At 38.9% G+C, this 27587-nt stretch overlaps 1 protein-coding gene across 3 annotated transcripts in view; it reads right to left on the reverse strand.

The window, feature by feature from the left end:
* Positions 1-27587, reverse strand: part of ZFAT (zinc finger and AT-hook domain containing) — a 346703-nt gene that overhangs the window by 141994 nt on the left and 177122 nt on the right. For all 3 annotated transcript variants that reach the window (XM_073679918.1, XM_073679919.1, XM_073679920.1), the window contains exons 9-12: positions 9759-9846; positions 4430-4579; positions 3971-4144; positions 3743-3831 (exon numbers count right to left, since the gene is read on the reverse strand). In XM_073679918.1, coding sequence (XP_073536019.1) covers positions 3743-3831; positions 3971-4144; positions 4430-4579; positions 9759-9846 — 501 coding nt within the window. The remainder of the gene's footprint in view (positions 1-3742; positions 3832-3970; positions 4145-4429; positions 4580-9758; positions 9847-27587) is intronic.

Genomic DNA, 27587 nt, shown 5'->3' on the forward strand with positions numbered 1-27587 from the left:
TCCTTCAACTTCTCAATAATATCACTCATAGGTAATGGGGGAAGATTCAGGAGGAAGAAATGTCAGGAACGGACTTGTTACCCCGGAGGCTCCTATTACAGGATCGCGCTGGTATCAGTGAGCTCTGCACCACCGGCCGCTCTGTCATGTCAAAGGCAGACGGCATGGCGGAGGTTATACACCGGGGGGTGAAAGACCGGATGTTATACACCGGGGGGTGAAAGACCGGATGAAACACATCGGGGGGTGAAAGGCCGGATGTTATACACCGGGGGGGTGAGGGGCAGAGATTATACACAGGGGGCCGGATGTTATACATCAGGGTGAGAGGGTCAGATGTTGTACACAGGGGCGAGGGGTCGGATATCATACACCGAGGGGCTGGCTGTTACATACTGGTTGGCAATGGGGCTGGATGTTGTACACCAGGGGGGACAAATGTTATACACTGGGGGGCTGAGGGGCCAGTTGTTATACACTGGGGGGCATGGGGCCGGATGTGATACACGGGGGCTGAGGGGCCAGTTGTTATACACGGGGGCATGGGGCCGGATGTTATACACGGGGGCTGAGGGACCTGATGTTATACACTGGGGGGCTGAGGGGCCAGTTGTTATACACTGGGGGGCATGGGGTCGGATGTGATACACGGGGGCTGAGGGGCCGGATGTGATACACTGGGAGAGGGGCCGGATGTGATACACTGGGAGAGGGGCCGGATGTTATACACGGGGGCTGAGGGGCCGGATGTTATACACGGGGGCTGAGGGGCCGGATGTTATACACGGGGGCTGAGGGGCCGGATGTTATACACGGGGGCTGAGGGGCCGGATGTTATACACGGGGGCTGAGGGGCCGGATGTTATACACGGGGGCTGAGGGGCCGGATGTTATACACGGGGGCTGAGGGGCCGGATGTTATACACGGGGGCTGAGGGGCCGGATGTTATACACTGAGGGGCCGGATGTTATACACGGGGGCTGAGGGATCTGATGTTATACACTGGGGGGCTGAGGGGCCAGTTGTTATACACTGGGGGGCATGGGGTCGGATGTGATACACGGGGGCTGAGGGGCCGGATGTGATACACTGGGAGAGGGGCCGGATGTTATACACGGGGGCTGAGGGGCCGGATGTTATACACGGGGGCTGAGGGGCCAGATGTTATACACGGGGGCTGAGGGACCTGATGTTATACACGGGGGCTGAGGGGCCGGATGTTATACACGGGGGCTGAGGGGCCGGATGTTATACACGGGGGCTGAGGGGCCGGATGTTATACACGGGGGCTGAAGGGCCGGATGTTATACACGGGGGCTGAGGGACCTGATGCTATACACTGGGGGGCTGAGGGGCCAGTTGTTATACACTGGGGGGCATGGGGCCAGATGTGATACACGGGGGCTGAGGGGCCGGATGTGATACACGGGGGCTGAGGGGCCGGATGTGATACACTGGGGGCTGAGGGGCCGGATGTTATACACTGGGAGAGGGGCCGGATGTGATACACTGGGAGAGGGGCCGGATGTTATACACTGGGGGCTGAGGGGCCGGATGTTATACACTGGGGGCTGAGGGGCCAGATGTTATACACTGGGGGCTGAGGGGCCGGATGCTATACACGGGGGCTGAGGGGCCGGATGTTATACACGGGGGCTGAGGGGCCGGATGTGATACACTGGGAGAGGGGCCGGATGTGATACACGGGGGCTGAGGGGCTGGATGTTATACACGGGGGCTGAGGGGCTGGATGTTATACACGGGGGCTGAGGGGCCGGATGTTATACACGGGGGCTGAGGGGCCGGATGTTATACACGGGGGCTGAGGGGCCGGATGTTATACACGGGGGGCTGAGGGGCCGGATGTTATACACGGGGGCTGAGAAGCCGGATGTTATACACGGGGGCTGAGGGGCCGGATGTTATACACTGGGGGCTGAGGGGCCGGATGTTATACACGGGGGCTGAGGGGCCGGATGTTATACACTGGGGGCTGAGGGGCCGGATGTTATACACTGGGGGCTGAGGGGCCGAATGTTATACACGGGGGTTGAGGGGCCGGATGTTATACACGGGGGCTGAGGGGCCGGATGTTATACACGGGGGCTGAGGGGCCGGATGTTATACACTGGGGGCTGAGGGGCCGGATGTTATACACGGGGGCTGAGGGGCCGGATGTTATACACTGGGGGCTGAGGGGCCGGATGTTATACACTGGGGGCTGAGGGGCCGAATGTTATACACGGGGGCTGAGGGGCCGAATGTTATACACGGGGGCTGAGGGGCCGGATGTTATACACTGGGGGGCTGAGGGGCCGGATGTTATACACTGGGGGGCTGAGGGGCCGGATGTTATACACGGGGGCTGAGGGGCCGGATGTTATACACTGGGGGCTGAGGGGCTGGATGTTATACATGGGGGCTGAGGGGCTGGATGTTATACACTGGGGGCTGAGGGGCCGGATGTTATACACTGGGGGCTGAGGGGCCGGATGTTATACACGGGGGGCTGAAGGGCCGGATGTTATACACGGGGGCTGAGGGGCCGGATGTTATACACGGGGGCTGAGGGGCCGGATGTTATACACGGGGGCTGAGGGGCCGGATGTTATACACGAGGGCTGAGGGGCCGGATGTTATACACGAGGGCTGAGGGGCCAGTTGTTATACACTGGGGGACGAGGGGCCAGTTGTTATACACTGGGGGACGAGGGGCCAGTTGTTATACACTGGGGGACGAGGGGCCAGTTGTTATACACGGGGGGCTGAGGGGCCGGATGTTATACACGGGGGCTGAGGGGCCGGATGTTATACACGGGGGCTGAGGGGCCGGATGTTATACACTGGGGGACGAGGGGCCAGTTGTTATACACTGGGGGACGAGGGGCCAGTTGTTATACACGGGGGGCTGAGGGGCCGGATGTTATACACGAGGGCTGAGGGGCCGGATGTTATACACGGGGGCTGAGGGGCTGGATGTTATACACGGGGGCTGAGGGGCCGGATGTTATACACTGGGGGCTGAGGGGCCGGATGTTATACACGGGGGCTGAGGGGCCGGATGTTATACACGGGGGACTGAGGGGCTGGATGTTATACACGGGGGCTGAGGGGCTGGATGTTATACACGGGGACTGAGGGGCCGGATGTTATACACGGGGGCTGAGGGGCCGGATGTTATACACTGGGGGGCTGGATGATATACACGGGGGCTGAGGGGCCGGATGTTATACACGGGGGCTGAGGGGCCGGATGTTATACACGGGGGACTGAGGGGCTGGATGTTATACACGGGGGCTGAGGGGCTGGATGTTATACACGGGGACTGAGGGGCCGGATGTTATACACGGGGGCTGAGGGGCCGGATGTTATACACTGGGGGGCTGGATGTTATACACGGGGGCTGAGGGGCCGGATGTTATACACTAGGGCAAAGGGGCCGGATGTTATACACGGGGGCTGAGGGGCCGGATGTTATACACGGGGGCTGAGGGGCCGGATGTTATACACGGGGGCTGAGGGGCCGGATGTTATACACGGGGGCTGAGGGGCCGGATGTTATACACCAGGGCAATGGGGTTGAAGGGAAAACTTGAACTCAATATTAAGACATGTGTTTGATATTTTTCTCCATATATTGCAGCTCAGAAGTCCCATCGCTCCGGGTGACCTAGTGAGCACGGAGACATAGACGCCATATAATGAGCCGGCTGATCCCGCGGTCGCCGCTCGGTTTCTTACCTTGAAGGAGGTATGTTGCTCCATGTGTCGGAGGAGCTGTGGTTTTTGGACTGCAGTGAACTCACATATTGCGCACTTGAACTGCTTTCCTGCAAATAAAAAAAAAAAAAATACAAAACGCATTGTCAAAAGGTAAATAATCCTTCCACACGTGAAAACTCGAGCAGAGTAGGTAATGCAGCTCCGGATGTGACTGGAGCCGTATGTGACCGTGACGTCTGTCCTCACCGTCCGCTGTGTGCAGGAGTTTGTGACTCTTTAGTGTCCCTTTGGTCTTGAACTTTTTGCCGCACATGTCGCAGAGGTGCGTCTTCTCCGTGCTGTGCCGGTTCATGTGCGCCTTCAGGTTGCTCTTGCTGCGAGTGGCGTAGTCGCACGCCGAGCACTTAAAGGGCTTCAGACCTGGGGAAAAAAAACAAGAAGAAAGGTCGTACAACATCCCCGAGGGTCATAGACAACAGAGGGGTCCGACCAATAAGACAAGGCGGAGGAGTAAAGCCGGACACAGACACAAGAAGAAAACCAGGAGGAAAATCTTATGGCTGAAAAGGAGGATATAAAAAATAAATAAATAAATTATTTATAAAAAATAATAAAAAAAAAAAAAAAAAAAAGTGCAAAAAAAAAAAAAGAAGAAAAAATACATAAATAATTAAAAAAAAGAAAAAAAAAAAGAAAACGACAAACCTTCGTGAGCCCAAATATGCCGCTGAAGATCAGAGCCGTTCTTCATGAAGTAGGAGTCACAATACGGGCATTTTGCTGCTCTTTTTCCTATCAGACCTTTTAACTGAACCTTGCGGCCCAGGACCTCAGAGATCAGACTCGCAGAAACCTCTGCGAAAAAAAAAATAAAAAATGTGTGTATGCAGAAGGAGTTACCAGCGAATTGGTCAGCGAGCTCGTCCAGATATCAAAGTGTGTAATCCTTACTTCTTTCTTCTCCTGAACCATATTTTTAGCTGATTTATGACCAAATCAAAGTCCAAGTTGGATTGTGGGGGGTAAATGTAGCTTAGAAGAAGGTTTAGGAGCAGGGAGATCCATACTGACATCAGAATGAGCTCGCTGACTGATTCGCTGCTACCTCATTCTACAGCCTGTTGTGTCCTGTGACACACAGGATTTAGAAGACAACATCTTTAATGCAAAACATATGAAAAAAAAATGATTTTCAGCCCAAAATACTGCACACAAATGAATAAAAAAAAGACCCCCAAAGGAGCAGAGGGGTCTGCTGCATTCAAGGTATTAGTATTTTTAATAAGTGCAAAAAACATTGCAGCAAAAAAAAAAAAATTAAAAGTACAAAAAAATAAATAAATAAAATAAAAAAATTCAATAAAAAAAAAAATGAGCAAAAAAGACATGTTTAAATTAATTTCAACCTCTTCATTTCGGAACCCCCCCCACCCAGTAGTGCATTGATACCTGTGCCCACTACGGCAGTTTTGTCCCATTTAACCCCTTCTTGCCGTGGACAATTTTCATTATTGACCCCCCACCTTCTTCCAAGAGCCATAACTTTTTTTGTGTCTCCGTCTATACAGCCGTATGAGTCTGATTTTTGGGGGACGAGCTGCAGGTTGGAATGACACCATTTATTTTACCATTTAATGTCGAAAAATGGAGGAAAAAAATTCCAAGTGCGGTGAAATAAATGAGATTCCGGATGGAAAGTGTGGGGGCTCCGGGCTTTCACAAAATGTTGCCGGAGCCCCCGCACAGCTGAACACCCCCTCCTACCAGCCTGGGACCTGCCATAGCCAGCAATCTACATTCGGATAATAAGACGCACCCCCATTTTCCCCCCAAAAAAGTGTGTCTAAGGCAGTGTGCCCACGATGCGTATTTCATGCGTTTTTGGTGTGGAAATTTCCGCAGCGTAAACCCATGGTAAGCCTTCTACCATGGTCCCCTATGCAATTCCGCACTTTCAATGCCCATGCTGCGGATTTTTCCGCAGCGTTTATGCTGCGCTCAAAAATCCGCAGCATGTCCATTACTTTTGCGGAAGCGCAGCGTTTTCGCCGCCATTGACTTGCATTAGAACGCGCCAATTCCGCAAGACTGCATCTGTACTTGCGCTATAGGCGCGTTCTAATGTGCGGATGGTACCCGGGTGTGGAGGACAGGAGACTCTCCTCCACACCCAGGTACCATAAAAAGCTGTAAAAAACAAGAATAAAATAAAAAATAAATATATACTTACCCTCTGTCGGCCCGCGCAGCGCTCCTGCTTGGTTCCCGGCACTTTGCAGTGAGTTGAAGGACCTGCGCTGACGTCAGAGTCATGTGACGGGTCACGTGACGCTGACGTCGGCAGGTCTTTCAATCCACTGCTGCCGGCAGCCGGGACCGAGCGAAACAAGCCAGCGCGGGCCATCGGAGGGTAAGTATATATTTATTTTTTTATTTTTACCACTCTCTCGGGTCACACTATATAAATCCATGCAGTTTGCATGGATTTATATAGTGTGACCTAGTTGTCACAAGCACTTTCCAAGTGATGCTAAAATCACCTGGAAAGCGCTTGTCAATCTGCATGTGGAAATGTCAGGGGGTAACCGCTCCATTTCCGCATGTCCCTGGCAGGAAAACGCATGTACAATCCGCATGTACAATCCGCATGTACAATCCGCATGTACAATTCGCATGTGTTTTTTCTGCCAGGGAGATGCAGAAATGCTCAGGAAAAAATCCAGAGCATTTCTGCATCGTGGGCACATAGCCTTATAATCCGAACAATACAGTACATACAGTGCATTGTGAAAGTATTTGGCCCCTTGAACTTTTCTACCTTTTGCCACATTTCTGGCTTCAAACATAAAGATATAAAATTCTAATTTTTTGGGAAGAATCAACAACAAGTGGAACACAATCATGAAGTGGAACGAAATTTATTGGATATTTTAAACTTTTTTAACAAATTAAAAACTGAAAAGTGGGGCGTGCAATATTATTCGGCCCCCTTGAGTTAATACTTTGTAGCGCCACCTTTGGCTGCGATTACAGCTGCAAGTGACTTGGGGTATGTCTCTATCAGTTTTGCACATCGAGAGGCTGAAATTCTTGCCCATTCTTCCTTGCAGAACAGCTCGAGCTCATTGAGGTTGGGTGGAGGGCGTTTGTGAACAGCAGTTTTCAGCTCTTTCCACAGATTCTCGATTGGATTCAGGTCTGGACTTTGACTTGGCCATTCTAACACCTGGATATGTTGTAGATTTTGCTTTATGTTTGGGATCATTGTCTTGTTGGAAGATAAATCTCCGTCCCAGTCTCAGGTATTTTGCAGACTCCAACAGGTTTTCTTCCAGAATGGTCCTGTATTTGGCTCCATCCATCTTCCCATCAATTTTAACCATCTTCCCTGTCCCTGCTGAAGAAAAGCAGGCCCAAACCACGATGCTGCCACCATCATGTTTGACAGTGGGGATGGTGTTTTGAGGGTGATGAGCTGTGTTGCTTTTACGCCAAGCATATCGTTTTGCATTGTGGCCAAAAAGTTCGATTTTGGTTTCATCTGACCAGAGCACCTTATTCCACATGTTTGGTGTGTCTCCCAGGTGGCTTGTGGCAAACTTCAAACGAGACTTTTTATGGATATCTTTGAGAAATGGCTTTCTTCTTGCCACTCTTCCATAAAGGCCAGATTTGTGCAGTGTACGGCTGATTGTTGTCCTATGGACAGACTCTCCCACCTCAGCTGTAGATCTCTGCAGTTCATCCAGAGTGATCATGGGCCTTTTGGCTGCATCTCTGATCAGTCTTCTCCTTGTTTGAGATGAAAGTTTAGTGGGACGGTCAGGTCTTGGTAGATTTGCAGTGGTCTGATACTCCTTCCATTTCAATATGATCGCTTGCACAGTGCTCCTTGCGATGTTTAAAACTTGGGAAATCTTTTTGTATCCAGATCCGGCTTTAAACTTCGCCACAACAGTATCCCGGCGCTGCCTGGTGTGTTCCTTGGTCTTCATGATGCTCTCTGCACTTGAAACAGAACCCTGAGACTATCACAGAGCAGGTGCATTTATACGGAGACTTCATTACACACAGGTGGATTCTAGTTATCATTACCAGTCATTTAGGACAACACTGGATCATTCAGAGATCCGCACTGAACTTCTGCACTGAAAGAAAAGAGGCCGAATAATATTGCACGTCCCACTTTTCAGTTTTTAATTTGTTAAAAAAGTTTAAAATATCCAATAAATTTCGTTCCACTTCACGATTGTGTCCCACTTGTTGTTGATTCTTCCCAAAAAAAATTAGAATTTTATATCTTTATGTTTGAAGCCAGAAATGTGGCAAATGCTGTCATAATTAAAGTTAATTTCGTTATTTTAAGGCAGGTTTATTATTGACCTATATATAGATACACATCCGTATATCCTCTATGATATAGAAGTGCTGAACCAATTAAATGCATCAATATTAATCAGTTAATTAGCGGCTTTAATTATTTAAATTAAATTAATGTATTAATTGTTCATTTTTTAATCTATCTCTGCATGTATAATGCAATAGGAAGTGCTGCACCAGTTAATTACTTAATTGCCTTAATTATGTTGTTAGTTCACTTTGTACTAATATACAAATACTATCTGCATATATATATATATAATATAAACATAGTGTGATAAGAAGGTATTTTCTACTGAGATATAACTATATAATGCTGTACAGTGTTCTATTAGTTCAGCAAATACCCTGTTTTTCAGACTATAAGACGCACTTTTTATCAATAAAAACTCCTGCCAACAAGTGTGCTCGTCTTATAGTCCGGAGAAGACTACCGGGATCTGCATACACAAACAGCAGACACACACAGCTCTGCTACATGCACATCTACACACAGCTCTGCTACATGCACATTTATATACACACAGAGTTGTGCTACATGCACATTAATATACACACACAGCTCTGCTACAGTCACACGCACAGCTCTGCTACATGCACATCTACACACAGCTCTGCTACATGCACATCTACACACAGCTCTGCTACATGCACATTTATATACACACAGAGTTGTGCTACATGCACATTAATATACACACACAGCTCTGCTACAGGCACATTTATATACACACAGCTCTGCTACATGCACATTTATATACACAGCTTTGCTACATGCATATTTATATACACACAGTTCTGCTACATGCACATGTATATACACACACAGCTCTGCTACAGGCACATTTATATACACACACAGTTCTGCTACATGCACATTTATATACACACACAGTTATGCTACATGCACATTTATATACACACAGCTCTGCTACATGCACATTTATATACACACACAGTTCTGCTACATGCACATTTATATACACACACATCTCTGCCACATGCACATTTATATACACACAGTTCTGCTACATGCACATTTATATACACACAGCTCTGCTACATGCATATTTATATACACACACAGCTTTGCTAGCTGCACAATTATATACACACACAGTTGTGCTACATGCATACTTACATACACAAACAGCTCTGCTAAATGCATATTTATATATACACACATCGCTCTGCTACATGCACATTTTCACACAGAAGTATGAGAGGAGCAAAAAGCCCTGGAAAGTCCTGACACCGGCTGAAATCGATCAGTGATTAGAAAGCAATCCTGCCCGAGCCTGACAGCTTCATGTATTTCTGCGCAGCTGGCATGCTCGGAGAGCTGCTGGCCAGTACGTACACTGCATTCCTATCTACGTCTGATTTATACAGAAATCCGAGTACGTCCTAGAGGAATCTGTCAGCAGGTGTTGCTATGTAATCTGACAGCAGCATGATGTAGGTGCAAAAAGTCTAATTTCAGCGATGTATCACTTAGTTTACTGGGTGCTGCCATTGTGATAGAATCACAGTTTTCTCTGCTGCAGATCTGGCAGTGCTCTGAATGCTGAGCTGTGTATAACCCCGCCGAAACACAACTAATTGACAGAAAGCCGCCAATCAGAAATATAATGCATCAAAGGATGTTTCTTACCTGGATGATTGGCCTTTATGTGAGATTTAATAAGACGATCGTCTGAAAAGGATTTTTTACAGGCAGGACAGGAATAAGTCTTTTTGACCTACACGCAAAAAAAAAAAAAAAAATTAAAAGTACAATCAATAAAATTACACAAAAATTGTGACTTATGTGCCCGCGAAGGCAGAGTATTGATCAGCCGCTAATGTGATTGATGAAGAGGACGGATTTAGTGCAGGACTAGGTTTTCTTTGTGTATCCTAATGACACAAAAAAAAAAAATCTATTGGAAACAATTGATGCTATAAAACTTTGTATAAATTATAAGGTGGAGTGAAAAAGACAGGAAAAAATAAATAAAAAATAAAAAAAATATTATTGTGACGTTAGCAGCAGAACCTTTAGGTCCGGTACAATGTGAGGTTCGGCCTCCATGGATCGGCCTTGTCCACAGCCCACTGGAGCTCATGACCCAATCTGCCAAACCATTTTTCGTCAACCCCACAAGACCCGCCATTTCTGAGATTAATTGACCCAGTCGTCTAACCATTACAATTTGGCTGTTGTCACCCACATCCTTCCACTTGCTCATTTTCTTACTTTCTACCCATCAATTTTAAGCTCTTTTGTGGTAGTATAAACCGCGGACCTGAGAGCTGCACATCCGCAATTTGCTCTGTCCTGAGAAGTGATCAACTGTGTATGCAGCGGTCAACTAAGCGCAAGCACGAGATGCATACGCATCCATTGGAGGTGGTGGAGATGCATCAGCAGGCACCAGGCATGGTCAGTAGACAACAACCGGCCCGCCTGGCACTTAGGATATGGATAGAGTTGTTTTTAACATGGTGGCTCTACTTTAATCAGAGAAAACTTGATCACAGGATCCCTTTAAAAGAAGGACTATGAAAAACATTTCTATGTTTAAGAACTGGGTCCAAAAATTAGCCATTTTCAACAACAAAAAGGCATGAAATGCCGCTTCTTTCTCCCGCTTGAGTTAAGTAAATTTGTTTTCCAAATAGTAAGAAAGGGAGCAACTCCGAACTTCTGCCAAATTTTTTTTTTAAAAAAATGACTCCCAGACTTCTTAAATTTTAAGTTGGTCAAAAAACAAAAAAAAACAAACAAACACCAAAACAGAAATGCATCAGGGAAAGCTCAGAAACGGAGAGGAGGAGGTGTGAGTGCTGCAGCCCATCAGCAACCCCTGATGGGCTGCAGTGCTCGCGTGGTCTAACAATGTCAGAAGACCATGTGACGGCACTGTCAAAACAGTGCCGGTAAGAGTGGTAACTATTCTTTTTTTTTTTAAATGGGGGTATTCAACATTTAAGAAGGGGATGTCCAAGTAGGGGACCACCCCTTTAATGGCAAAAAAAAAAAGTGTAATTCCTATCTGGGAAGAAAAAAATATATCTTTCAGGAGGGAAAATAAGCTAGGAAATATTGATTCTGCATTTGCAAACTGATCAACTAAGGCTCCATTCATCAAATGCAATTTCTCTGACATTTTTCGGTCTCGTCCTTTTGTTTCTACCATTGGACTTGGTGCCAAATTCATCAAAAAAATCCTAAAGTCTGAATAATTTGCTGTAAATGATGTTGTTTTTTTCTTTATGCAGTTTTTTTCCAGTAAAAAAATTAGCACAGTGTTCTCAATGAGCTTTAAAAAATTGCATTTTAGTTGTCAAATGTGCACAAAAAAATTAGCTCATGTACTCAACAAAGGTATTGGGGTATTAGTATGCAAAAAATTAACTTGCCAACAATATCTGGGTAATGAAAACAGCAAATATCAAAAAAATATTGAGGACAGGAAAAAATTACACAAAAAGGAACTGAGCAATTTTTTTCCCCATAAAAAAACAAATTTTTGCCCCCCCAAAAATGATGCATTTGGGCCTATAAGGAGTAGGGTCCATGCCATTGGCATTTACAATTTGGAGAATGAAGGGAATAGTATTAGCACCCTTGAACTAGATTTTTTTGATGAATGTTTTTGAGATTCTTGTGAAAAAGTTTAAATTAAAACCATTGACCACAACGAGCCAGGCGGAAACTTTAATATATTCTGGATGTATTACAAGAAGTGTTTAAGAAATCTATTAAAACAGTCTTTGTCGTTTCAAGAAATCAATAGTAAAAGCAAATACAATAATCTTTATAATGTATCTTATCACATAAATATGCTTCTTTCTCCACTTATGAGACACTTCTTCCCCTTCCATTTGTACTCATTATTCCTTTTGAAAAAACAGCTCCAATCTATCTTGGTCAAAGCAAGACTGACTGCCAGCAGTGAGGTGGTAGGTTACAGAGAACACTGAAGTCTATAGAGAGGGGAAGAGGAGAACTCAGAGCAGAGAGAGACCAGGCAGGCTAATTACAAATCTATTTTACCACAGTGCTAGATTCCCAGCTACACTGCTCAGTACTGCTGTGTAAAGTCATCTTTCCCCTAATCCAGGACCCTCCAGTAATAATAACACTAACTCTTTCCCTGTTACATTCAGAAACCCTGCTAATCTCATTAATATTCCCGGCATATCTCCTGTCTCATTCAACTGTGCCCTTTGGAATGCACGCTCAGCTTGTAATAAACTCTCTTACATCCATGACTTTTCCCTCTCTAATTCCCTCAACCTTCTGGCTCTCACTGAAACCTGGATCCAGCAGTCGGACACCACCACCGCTGCAGCTTTCTCCTATGGTGGCCTACATTTCTCTCATACCCCGCGACCTGACAACAGATCAGGGGGAGGAGATGGTCTGCTTCTTTCGACAAAATGGACTTTTCAGGTTATCCCCCCAGTACCCTCCCTTATCTTCCCTTCTTTGGAGGTCCACACAGTCAGACTCTACCGGCCCTTCTCCCTGCGAGTGGCGGTTGTCTATCGCCCTCAAGGTCCCTCCCGTCAGTTCCTGGATCACTTTGCTGCCTGGCTTCCAAATTTTCTATCCTGCGACATCCCCACGATAATCATGGGAGATTTTAACATCCCAATTGGTTATCCTCTTTCCCCATCTGCCGCTCACCATTTATCACTAACCTCCTCCTTCGGCCTTTCACAGCTTGCTAATTCTCCAGGTCACAATACTAATGCACTGCAGGATGAAAGAGGTCCATGTGATAAAAGCCGAAGAAGCACAGGTGCAAAATACTGGTGAAAACCACTGACACGTCTACTATTCATGGAGATGGGAGGAGGAGCATTCAGCACAGAGAAGAGCAGGCAGACTTATTGTAAATATATATTACTGTAGTGCTAGACTCACAGCTACACTGCTCAGTACTGCTCTATAATGTCCTACATGCTGCTGCTTTTATGAATATGTGAAATAAAACGTCACAAAAAATGCAGCTGTATTTACTAACACTAGGTCACCATACTATGCACTGCAGGATGCAGCAGGCCCCCCCAGAATAAAGTCGAAAGCTGTGCAAAATACTGATTAAGCAACCACTCACAGGCTTATCGTTCATGGAGATGGGAAGAGACGAACTCAGCACAACGGGAGACCAGGCAGACACATTGGAAATGTATTTTACTGCAGTGCTAGATTCCCAGCTACACTGCTCAGTACTGCCGTATAATGTCCTCCATGATGCTGCTGCTGCTGCTGCTGAACACGCGCTACATAGAGGCAGGAGAGCAGAACGCCCTCATGTCTGTGTGTGCTGTGTAGGGGAGACATCAGAAGGAGCGACTGTCCATCTACCAGCTCCGAGACAACTGAAAATTAAAAATACAGCCTGCAGAGGGGGACACTGGTGAAAAAAGGATAAAAGTAATGCAATGACCAGAAATGGTGTTCTTCCTCATCTACATGCACAAAATGTTAGGTGCCTCTGTAATGATGCATGCAGCATTTGCAGACAAAGCTGCTGGCAGACACCTTAATATACACTGGATTTCACTTACCACAGACCCGTCCAGCAGAGTTTGCAAAAGATGAAGAATTTTTTTTTTTTTTTTTTTGCTTTTTCTGCGAAAATCTTTTTCCCTTAGTATGGGAAATCTGGAAATGCAGAAACTGTCAAATCATAAGGCTGAAAGGGAAATAAAGAGCGGAGCCTCCTCCTTCTCATATTCCCAATATCGAGACAACTTGTGTCTGGTGGAAAATGCTTCAAAGAACATCAATCAGCAGAGAAGAGCTCCTCCAGGTGAGAAAGCTCACATCAAAGGCTTCCCGGAAACAGCAGGCAGAAGATTTTTTGTTTTGTTTTGTTTTTTTTTGCTATATTTCCCCTTGAATAATCTTCAAAAAAAAAAAAAAAAGATGGAAAAAACAACGTCCTTTGCCTCGGACAACTTAAACGTACCAGCGGTGGTCTGAAAAGTCAGCAAAGCAACGCACCCGGGCTGGATTTGGTATTGTCTTTACATTCCCTTCTAACCGACCATATTAGACATTTCTTACGAGGCATAATTCATGAGAAAATATAATCAAATGGTTGAAGTTTTTATTTTTTTTCTAACCCAAAATAAAAAAAAAAATCAATGTGTTTCCCGATCCCTGTGAGGAAGGCGCATTAGAGAATGTGCAGAGGAGACGCATAAAGCTGAAATTTCCCCGGAGTGTAAGTGTAGAATAATGGGGCCGCTATTGTAAAGGGTTTACAGACAACAACTGCAGAGGATGTATACTGACAATCCACGCCGCTACCCAACGTATGGCAAGACTATTCCACGGCATAACATACAGACAACTCCGATCATTCAACACGCCGCGAGGCAATTACAGCGTAGTAAGGGGGGATCAGATCACACTGCACATTAACGGTAACGACCGCTAGGACAACACGGTGAAGACCATGTAAGAAAAGAGTTTTGCTACGATGTCAGCTTCTATAATCCCTCACATCATCTACACTGGAAGCAGCTTTACTGTGTGTTCATTAATAACCCTGACTAAGTACCATAACATATTGAGGAGCTCAGTAGAACGGCAAAGAAATATAACTACTATAATACTGCCCCTATGTACAAGAATATAACTACTATAATACTGCCCCTATGTACAAGAATATAACTCCTATAATACTGCCCCCTATGTACAGGAATATAACTACTATAATACTGCCCCTATGTACAAGAATATAACTACTATAATACTGCTCCTATGTACAAGAATATAACTACTATAATACTGCTCCTATGTACAAGAATATAACTACTATAATACTGCTCCCTAAGTACAAGAATATAACTACTATAATACTGCCTCTATGTACAAGAATATAACTACTATAATACTGCCTCCTATATACAAGAATATAACTACTATAATACTGCTCCCTATGAACAAGAATATAACTACTATAATACTGCCCCTATGTACAAGAATATAACTACTATAATACTGCTCTCATGTACAAGAATATAACTACTATAATACTGCCCACTATGTACAAGAATATAACTACTATAATACTGCTCCTATGTACAAGAATATAACTACTATAATACTGCCCCTATGTACAAGAATATAACTACTATAATACTGCTCCTAAGTACAAGAATATAACTACTATAATACTGCCCCCTATGTACAAGAATATAATTACTATAATACTGCTCCTATATACAAGAATATAACTACTATAATACTGCTCCTATGTACAAGAATATAACTACTATAATACTGCTCCTATGTACAAGAATATAACTACTATAATACTGCCCCCTATGTACAAGAATATAACTACTATAACACTGCTCCTATGTACAAGAATATAACTACTATAACACTGCTCCTATGTACAAGAATATAACTACTATAATACTGCCCCTATGTACAAGAATATAACTACTATAATACTGCTCCTATGTACAAGAATATAACTACTATAATACTGCTCCTATGTACAAGAATATAACTACTATAATACTGCCCCCTATGTACAAGAATATAACTACTATAATACTGCTCCTATGTACAAGAATATAACTACTATAATACTGCCCCTATGTGCAAGAATATAACTACTATAATACTGCCCCCTATGTACAAGAATATAACTACTATAATACTTCCCCTATGTACAAGAATAAAACTACTATAAAACTGCCCCCTATGCACAAGAATATAACTACTATAATACTGCTCCTATGTACAAGAATATAACTATTATAATACTGCTCCTATATACAAGAATATCACTACTATAATACTGCCCCTATGTACAAGAATATAACTACTATAATACTGCCCCTATGTACAAGAATATAACTACTATAATACTGCCCCCTATGTACAAGAATATAACTACTATAATACTGCTCCCATGTACAAGAATATAACTACTATAATACTGCCCCCTATGTACAAGAATATAACTACTATAATACTTCCCCTATGTACAAGAATATAACTACTATAATACTGCCCCTATGTACAAGAATATAACTACTATAATACTGCCCCTATGTACAAGAATATAACTCCTATAATACTGCCCCCTATGTACAGGAATATAACTACTATAATACTGCCCCCTATATACAAGAATATAACTACTATAATACTGCTCCCTATGTACAAGAATATAACTACTATAATACTGTCCCTATGTACAAGAATATAACTACTATAATACTGCCCCTATGTACAAGAATATCACTACTATAATACTGCCCCTATGTACAAGAATATAACTACTATAATACTGCTCCTATGTACAAGAATATAACTACCATAATACTGCTCCCTATGAACAAGAATATAACTACTATAATACTGCCCCTATGTACAAGAATATAACTACTATAATACTGCTCTCATGTACAAGAATATAACTACTATAATACTGCCCACTATGTACAAGAATATAACTACTATAATACTGCTCCTATGTACAAGAATATAACTACTATAATACTGCCCCTATGTACAAGAATATAACTAATATAATACTGCTCCCTATGTACAAGAATATAACTACTATAATACTGCCCCCTATGTACAAGAATATAATTACTATAATACTGCTCCTATATACAAGAATATAACTACTATAATACTACTCCTATGTACAAGAATATAACTACTATAATACTGCTCCTATGTACAAGAATATAACTACTATAATACTGCCCCCTATGTACAAGAATATAACTACTATAACACTGCTCCTATGTACAAGAATATAACTACTATAACACTGCTCCTATGTACAAGAATATAACTACTATAATACTGCCCCCTATGTACAAGAATATAACTACTATAATACTGCTCCTATGTACAAGAATATAACTACTATAATACTGCCCCTATGTGCAAGAATATAACTACTATAATACTGCCCCCTATGTACAAGAATATAACTACTATAATACTGCTCCTATGTACAAGAATATAACTACTATAATACTGCCCCTATGTGCAAGAATATAACTACTATAATACTGCCCCCTATGTACAAGAATATAACTACTATAATACTTCCCCTATGTACAAGAATAAAACTACTATAATACTGCCCCCTATGCACAAGAATATAACTACTATAATACTGCTCCTATGTACAAGAATATAACTATTATAATACTGCTCCTATATACAAGAATATCACTACTATAATACTGCCCCTATGTACAAGAATATAACTACTATAATACTGCTCCCATGTACAAGAATATAACTACTATAATACTGCCCCCTATGTACAAGAATATAACTACTATAATACTTCCCCTATGTACAAGAATATAACTACTATAATACTGCCCCTATGTACAAGAATATAACTACTATAATACTGCTCCTATGTACAAGAATATAACTACTATATTACTGCCTCCTATGTACAAGAATATAACTACTATAATACTGCCCCCTATGTACAAGAATATAACTACTATAATACTTCCCCTATGTACAAGAATATAACTACTATAATAATGCCCCTATGTACAAGAATATAACTACTGTAATACTGCTCCTATGTACAAGAATATAACTACTATAATACTGCTCCTATGTACAAGAATATAACTACTATAATACTGCCCCTTATGTACAAGAACATAACTACTATAATACTGCTCCCATGTACAAGAATATAACTATTATAATACTGCCCCCTATGTACAAGAATATAACTACTATAATACTGCTCCCATGTACAAGAATATAACTACTATAATACTGCTCCTATGTACAAGAATATAACTACTATAATACTGCCCCCTATGTACAAGTATATAACTACTATAATACTTCCCCTATGTACAAGAATATAACTACTATAATACTGCTCCTATGAACAAGAATATAACTACTATAATACTTCCCCTATGTACAAGAATATAACTACTATAATACTGCCCCTATGTACAAGAATATAACTACTATAATACTGCTCCTATGTACAAGAATATAACTACTATATTACTGCCTCCTATGTACAAGAATATAACTACTATAATACTGCCCCCTATGTACAAGAATATAACTACTATAATACTGCTCCTATGTACAAGAATATAACTACTATATTACTGCCTCCTATGTACAAGAATATAACTACTATAATACTGCCCCCTATGTACAAGAATATAACTACTATAATACTTCCCCTATGTACAAGAATATAACTACTATAATACTGCCCCTATGTACAAGAATATAACTACTGTAATACTGCTCCTATGTACAAGAATATAACTACTATAATACTGCTCCTATGTACAAGAATATAACTACTATAATACTGCCCCTTATGTACAAGAACATAACTACTATAATACTGCTCCCATGTACAAGAATATAACTACTATAATACTGCCCCCTATGTACAAGAATATAACTACTATAATACTGCTCCCATGTACAAGAATATAACTACTATAATACTGCTCCTATGTACAAGAATATAACTACTATAATACTGCCCCCTATGTACAAGTATATAACTACTATAATACTTCCCCTATGTACAAGAATATAACTACTATAATACTGCTCCTATGAACAAGAATATAACTACTATAATACTGCTCCCTATGTACAAGAATATAACTACTATAATACTGCTCCCTATGTACAAGAATATAATTACTATAATACTGCCCCTATGTACAAGAATATAACTACTATAATACTGCCCCCTATGTACAAGAATATAACTACTATAATACTGCTCCTATGTACAAGAATATAACTACTATAATACTGCTCCTATGTACAAGAATATAACTACTATAATACAACTACTATAATACTGCCCCTATGTACAAGAATATAACTACTATAATACTGCCCCTATGTACAAGAATATAACTACTATAATACTGCCCCTATGTACAAGAATATAACTACTATAATACTGCCCCTATGTACAAGAATATAACTACTATAATACTGCTCCTATGTACAAGAATATAACTACCATAATACTGCTCCCTATGAACAAGAATATAACTACTATAATACTGCCCCTATGTACAAGAATATAACTACTATAATACTGCTCCTATGTACAAGAATATAACTACTATAATACTGCTCCCATGTACAAGAATATAACTACTATAATACTGCTCCTATGTACAAGAATATAACTACTATATTACTGCCTCCTATGTACAAGAATATAACTACTATAATACTGCCCCCTAGGTACAAGAATATAACTACTATAATACTGCTCCTATGTACAAGAATATAACTACTATATTACTGCCTCCTATGTACAAGAATATAACTACTATAATACTGCCCCCTATGTACAAGAATATAACTACTATAATACTGCCCCTATGTACAAGAATATAACTACTATAATACTGCCCCTATGTACAAGAATATAACTACTGTAATACTGCTCCTATGTACAAGAATATAACTACTATAATACTGCTCCTATGTACAAGAATATAACTACTATAATACTGCCCCTTATGTACAAGAACATAACTACTATAATACTGCTCCCATGTACAAGAATATAACTACTATAATACTGCCCCCTATGTACAAGAATATAACTACTATAATACTGCTCCCATGTACAAGAATATAACTACTATAATACTGCTCCTATGTACAAGAATATAACTACTATAATACTGCCCCCTATGTACAAGTATATAACTACTATAATACTTCCCCTATGTACAAGAATATAACTACTATAATACTGCTCCTATGAACAAGAATATAACTACTATAATACTGCCCCTATGTATAAGAATATAACTACTATAATACTGCTCCTTTGTACAAGAATATAACTACTATAATACTGCTCCCTATGTACAAGAATATAATTACTATAATACTGCCCCTATGTACAAGAATATAACTACTATAATACTGCCCCCTATGTACAAGAATATAACTACTATAATACTGCTCCTATGTACAAGAATATAACTACTATAATACTGCTCCTATGTACAAGAATATAACTACTATAATACAACTACTATAATACTGCCCCTATGTACAAGAATATAACTACTATAATACTGCCCCTATGTACAAGAATATAACTACTATAATACTGCCCCTATGTACAAGAATATAACTACTATAATACTGCCCCTATGTACAAGAATATAACTACTATAATACTGCCCCCTATGTACAAGAATATAACTACTATAATACTGCTCCTATGTACAAGAATATAACTACTATAATACTGCTCCTATGTACAAGAATATAACTACTATAATACAACTACTATAATACTGCCCCTATGTACAAGAATATAACTACTATAATACTGCCCCTATGTACAAGAATATAACTACTATAATACTGCCCCTATGTACAAGAATACAACTACTATAATACTGCCCCTATGTACAAGAATATAACTACTATAATACTGCTCCTATGTACAAGAATATAACTACCATAATACTGCTCCCTATGAACAAGAATATAACTACTATAATACTGCCCCTATGTACAAGAATATAACTACTATAATACTGCTCCTATGTACAAGAATATAACTACTATAATACTGCTCCCATGTACAAGAATATAACTACTATAATACTGCTCCTATGTACAAGAATATAACTACTATATTACTGCCTCTTATGTACAAGAATATAACTACTATAATACTGCCCCCTATGTACAAGAATATAACTACTATAATACTTCCCCTATGTACAAGAATATAACTACTATAATACTGCCCCTATGTACAAGAATATAACTACTGTAATACTGCTCCTATGTACTAGAATATAACTACTATAATACTGCTCCTATGTACAAGAATATAACTACTATAATACTGCCCCTTATGTACAAGAACATAACTACTATAATACTGCTCCCATGTACAAGAATATAACTACTATAATACTGCCACCTATGTACAAGAATATAACTACTATAATACTGCTCCCATGTACAAGAATATAACTACTATAATACTGCTCCTATGTACAAGAATATAACTACTATAATACTGCCCCCTATGTACAAGTATATAACTACTATAATACTTCCCCTATGTACAAGAATATAACTACTATAATACTGCTCCTATGAACAAGAATATAACTACTATAATACTGCCCCTATGTATAAGAATATAACTACTATAATACTGCTCCTATGTACAAGAATATAACTACTATAATACTGCTCCTTTGTACAAGAATATAACTACTATAATACTGCTCCCTATGTACAAGAATATAATTACTATAATACTGCCCCTATGTACAAGAATATAACTACTATAATACTGCTCCCTATGTACAAGAATATAACTACTATAATACTGCTCCTATGTACAAGAATATAACTACTATAATACTGCTCCTATGTACAAGTATATAACTACTATAATACAACTACTATAATACTGCCCCTATGTACAAGAATATAACTACTATAATACTGCCCCTATGTACAAGAATATAACTACTATAATACTGCCCCTATGTACAAGAATATAACTACTATAATACTGCCCCTATGTACAAGAATATAACTACCATAATACTGCTCCCTATGAACAAGAATATAACTACTATAATACTGCCCCTATGTACAAGAATATAACTACAATACTGCCCCTATGTACAAGAATATAACTACCATAATACTGCTCCCTATGAACAAGAATATAACTACTATAATACTGCCCCCTATGTACAAGTATATAACTACTATAATACTTCCCCTATGTACAAGAATATAACTACTATAATACTGCCCCTATGTACAAGAATATAACTACTATAATACTGCTCCTATGTACAAGAATATAACTACTATATTACTGCCTCCTATGTACAAGAATATAACTACTATAATACTGCCCCCTATGTACAAGAATATAACTACTATAATACTGCTCCTATGTACAAGAATATAACTACTATATTACTGCCTCCTATGTACAAGAATATAACTACTATAATACTGCCCCCTATGTACAAGAATATAACTACTATAATACTTCCCCTATGTACAAGAATATAACTACTATAATACTGCCCCTATGTACAAGAATATAACTACTGTAATACTGCTCCTATTTACAAGAATATAACTACTATAATACTGCTCCTATGTACAAGAATATAACTACTATAATACTGCCCCTTATGTACAAGAACATAACTACTATAATACTGCTCCCATGTACAAGAATATAACTACTATAATACTGCCCCCTATGTACAAGAATATAACTACTATAATACTGCTCCCATGTACAAGAATATAACTACTATAATACTGCTCCTATGTACAAGAATATAACTACTATAATACTGCCCCCTATGTACAAGTATATAACTACTATAATACTTCCCCTATGTACAAGAATATAACTACTATAATACTGCTCCTAAGAACAAGAATATAACTACTATAATACTGCCCCTATGTATAAGAATATAACTACTATAATACTGCTCCTTTGTACAAGAATATAACTACTATAATACTGCTCCCTATGTACAAGAATATAATTACTATAATACTGCCCCTATGTACAAGAATATAACTACTATAATACTGCCCCCTATGTACAAGAATATAACTACTATAATACTGCTCCTATGTACAAGAATATAACTACTATAATACTGCTCCTATGTACAAGAATATAACTACTATAATACAACTACTATAATACTGCCCCTATGTACAAGAATATAACTACTATAATACTGCCCCTATGTACAAGAATATAACTACTATAATACTGCCCCTATGTACAAGAATATAACTACTATAATACTGCTCCTATGTACAAGAATATAACTACCATAATACTGCTCCCTATGAACAAGAATATAACTACTATAATACTGCCCCTATGTACAAGAATATAACTACTATAATACTGCTCCTATGTACAATAATATAACTACTATAATACTGCTCCCATGTACAAGAATATAACTACTATAATACTGCTCCTATGTACAAGAATATAACTACTATATTACTGCCTCTTATGTACAAGAATATAACTACTATAATACTGCCCCCTATGTACAAGAATATAACTACTACAATACTTCCCCTATGTACAAGAATATAACTACTATAATACTGCCCCTATGTACAAGAATATAACTACTGTAATACTGCTCCTATGTACAAGAATATAACTACTATAATACTGCCCCTTATGTACAAGAACATAACTACTATAATACTGCTCCCATGTACAAGAATATAACTACTATAATACTGCCCCCTATGTACAAGAATATAACTACTATAATACTGCTCCCATGTACAAGAATATAACTACTATAATACTGCTCCTATGTACAAGAATATAACTACTATAATACTGCCCCCTATGTACAAGAATATAACTACTATAATACTTCCCCTATGTACAAGAATATAACTACTATAATACTGCTCCTATGAACAAGAATATAACTACTATAATACTGCCCCTATGTATAAGAATATAACTACTATAATACTGCTCCTATGTCCAAGAATATAACTACTATAATACTGCTCCTTTGTACAAGAATATAACTACTATAATACTGCTCCCTATGTACAAGAATATAATTACTATAATACTGCCCCTATGTACAAGAATATAACTACTATAATACTGCTCCCTATGTACAAGAATATAACTACTATAATACTGCTCCTATGTACAAGAATATAACTACTATAATACTGCTCCTATGTACAAGAATATAACTACTATAATACAACTACTATAATACTGCCCCTATGTACAAGAATATAACTACTATAATACTGCCCCTATGTACTAGAATATAACTACTATAATACTGCCCCTATGTACAAGAATATAACTACTATAATACTGCCCCTATGTACAAGAATATAACTACCATAATACTGCTCCCTATGAACAAGAATATAACTACTATAATACTGCCCCTATGTACAAGAATATAACTACTATAATACTGCTCCCTATGTACAAGAATATAACTACTATAATACTGCCCCCTATGTACAAGAATATAACTACTATAATACTGCTCCTATGTACAAGAATATAACTACTATAATACTGCCCCTATGTACAAGAATATAACTACTATAATACTGCTCCCTATGTACAAGAATATAACTACTATAATACTGCCCCCTATGTACAAGAATATAATTACTATAATACTGCTCCTATATACAAGAATATAACTACTATAATACTGCTCCTATGTACAAGAATATAACTACTATAATACTGCTCCTATGTACAAGAATATAACTAATATAATACTGCCCCCTATGTACAAGAATATAACTACTATAATACTGCTCCTATGTACAAGAATATAACTACTATAATACTGCTCCTATGTACAAGAATATAACTACCATAATACTGCTCCTATGTACAAGAATATAACTACTATAATACTGCTCCTATGTACAAGAATATAACTACTATAATACTGCCCCCTATGTACAAGAATATAACTACTATAATACTGCTCCTATGTACAAGAATATAACTACTATAATACTGCCCCTATGTGCAAGAATATAACTACTATAATACTGCCCCCTATGTACAAGAATATAACTACTATAATACTTCCCCTATGTACAAGAATAAAACTACTATAAAACTGCCCCCTATGTACAAGAATATAACTACTATAATACTGCTCCTATGTACAAGAATATAACTATTATAATACTGCTCCTATATACAAGAATATCACTACTATAATACTGCCCCTATGTACAAGAATATAACTAATATAATACTGCCCCCTATGTACAAGAATATAACTACTATAATACTGCTCCTATGTACAAGAATATAACTACTATAATACTGCTCCTATGTACAAGAATATAACTACCATAATACTGCTCCTATGTACAAGAATATAACTACTATAATACTGCTCCTATGTACAAGAATATAACTACTATAATACTGCCCCTTATGTACAAGAACATAACTACTATAATACTGCTCCCATGTACAAGAATATAACTACTATAATACTGCCCCCTATGTACAAGAATATAACTACTATAATACTGCTCCCATGTACAAGAATATAACTACTATAATACTGCTCCTATGTACAAGAATATAACTACTATAATACTGCCCCCTATGTACAAGTATATAACTACTATAATACTTCCCCTATGTACAAGAATATAACTACTATAATACTGCTCCTATGAACAAGAATATAACTACTATAATACTGCCCCTATGTATAAGAATATAACTACTATAATACTGCTCCTTTGTACAAGAATATAACTACTATAATACTGCTCCCTATGTACAAGAATATAATTACTATAATACTGCCCCTATGTACAAGAATATAACTACTATAATACTGCCCCCTATGTACAAGAATATAACTACTATAATACTGCTCCTATGTACAAGAATATAACTACTATAATACTGCTCCTATGTACAAGAATATAACTACTATAATACAACTACTATAATACTGCCCCTATGTACAAGAATATAACTACTATAATACTGCCCCTATGTACAAGAATATAACTACTATAATACTGCCCCTATGTACAAGAATATAACTACTATAATACTGCCCCCTATGTACAAGAATATAACTACTATAATACTGCTCCTATGTACAAGAATATAACTACTATAATACTGCTCCTATGTACAAGAATATAACTACTATAATACAACTACTATAATACTGCCCCTATGTACAAGAATATAACTACTATAATACTGCCCCTATGTACAAGAATATAACTACTATAATACTGCCCCTATGTACAAGAATACAACTACTATAATACTGCCCCTATGTACAAGAATATAACTACTATAATACTGCTCCTATGTACAAGAATATAACTACCATAATACTGCTCCCTATGAACAAGAATATAACTACTATAATACTGCCCCTATGTACAAGAATATAACTACTATAATACTGCTCCTATGTACAAGAATATAACTACTATAATACTGCTCCCATGTACAAGAATATAACTACTATAATACTGCTCCTATGTACAAGAATATAACTACTATATTACTGCCTCTTATGTACAAGAATATAACTACTATAATACTGCCCCCTATGTACAAGAATATAACTACTATAATACTTCCCCTATGTACAAGAATATAACTACTATAATACTGCCCCTATGTACAAGAATATAACTACTGTAATACTGCTCCTATGTACTAGAATATAACTACTATAATACTGCTCCTATGTACAAGAATATAACTACTATAATACTGCCCCTTATGTACAAGAACATAACTACTATAATACTGCTCCCATGTACAAGAATATAACTACTATAATACTGCCCCCTATGTACAAGAATATAACTACTATAATACTGCTCCCATGTACAAGAATATAACTACTATAATACTGCTCCTATGTACAAGAATATAACTACTATAATACTGCCCCCTATGTACAAGTATATAACTACTATAATACTTCCCCTATGTACAAGAATATAACTACTATAATACTGCTCCTATGAACAAGAATATAACTACTATAATACTGCCCCTATGTATAAGAATATAACTACTATAATACTGCTCCTATGTACAAGAATATAACTACTATAATACTGCTCCTTTGTACAAGAATATAACTACTATAATACTGCTCCCTATGTACAAGAATATAATTACTATAATACTGCCCCTATGTACAAGAATATAACTACTATAATACTGCTCCCTATGTACAAGAATATAACTACTATAATACTGCTCCTATGTACAAGAATATAACTACTATAATACTGCTCCTATGTACAAGAATATAACTACTATAATACAACTACTATAATACTGCCCCTATGTACAAGAATATAACTACTATAATACTGCCCCTATGTACAAGAATATAACTACTATAATACTGCCCCTATGTACAAGAATATAACTACTATAATACTGCCCCTATGTACAAGAATATAACTACCATAATACTGCTCCCTATGAACAAGAATATAACTACTATAATACTGCCCCTATGTACAAGAATATAACTACAATACTGCCCCTATGTACAAGAATATAACTACCATAATACTGCTCCCTATGAACAAGAATATAACTACTATAATACTGCCCCCTATGTACAAGTATATAACTACTATAATACTTCCCCTATGTACAAGAATATAACTACTATAATACTGCCCCTATGTACAAGAATATAACTACTATAATACTGCTCCTATGTACAAGAATATAACTACTATATTACTGCCTCCTATGTACAAGAATATAACTACTATAATACTGCCCCCTATGTACAAGAATATAACTACTATAATACTGCTCCTATGTACAAGAATATAACTACTATATTA

Source organism: Phyllobates terribilis, unplaced genomic scaffold (assembly GCF_046119375.1).
Source record: "Phyllobates terribilis strain yellow unplaced genomic scaffold, ASM4611937v1 Scaffold_4__5_contigs__length_816908805, whole genome shotgun sequence".
Classification (NCBI taxonomy): Eukaryota; Metazoa; Chordata; class Amphibia; order Anura; family Dendrobatidae; genus Phyllobates; species Phyllobates terribilis.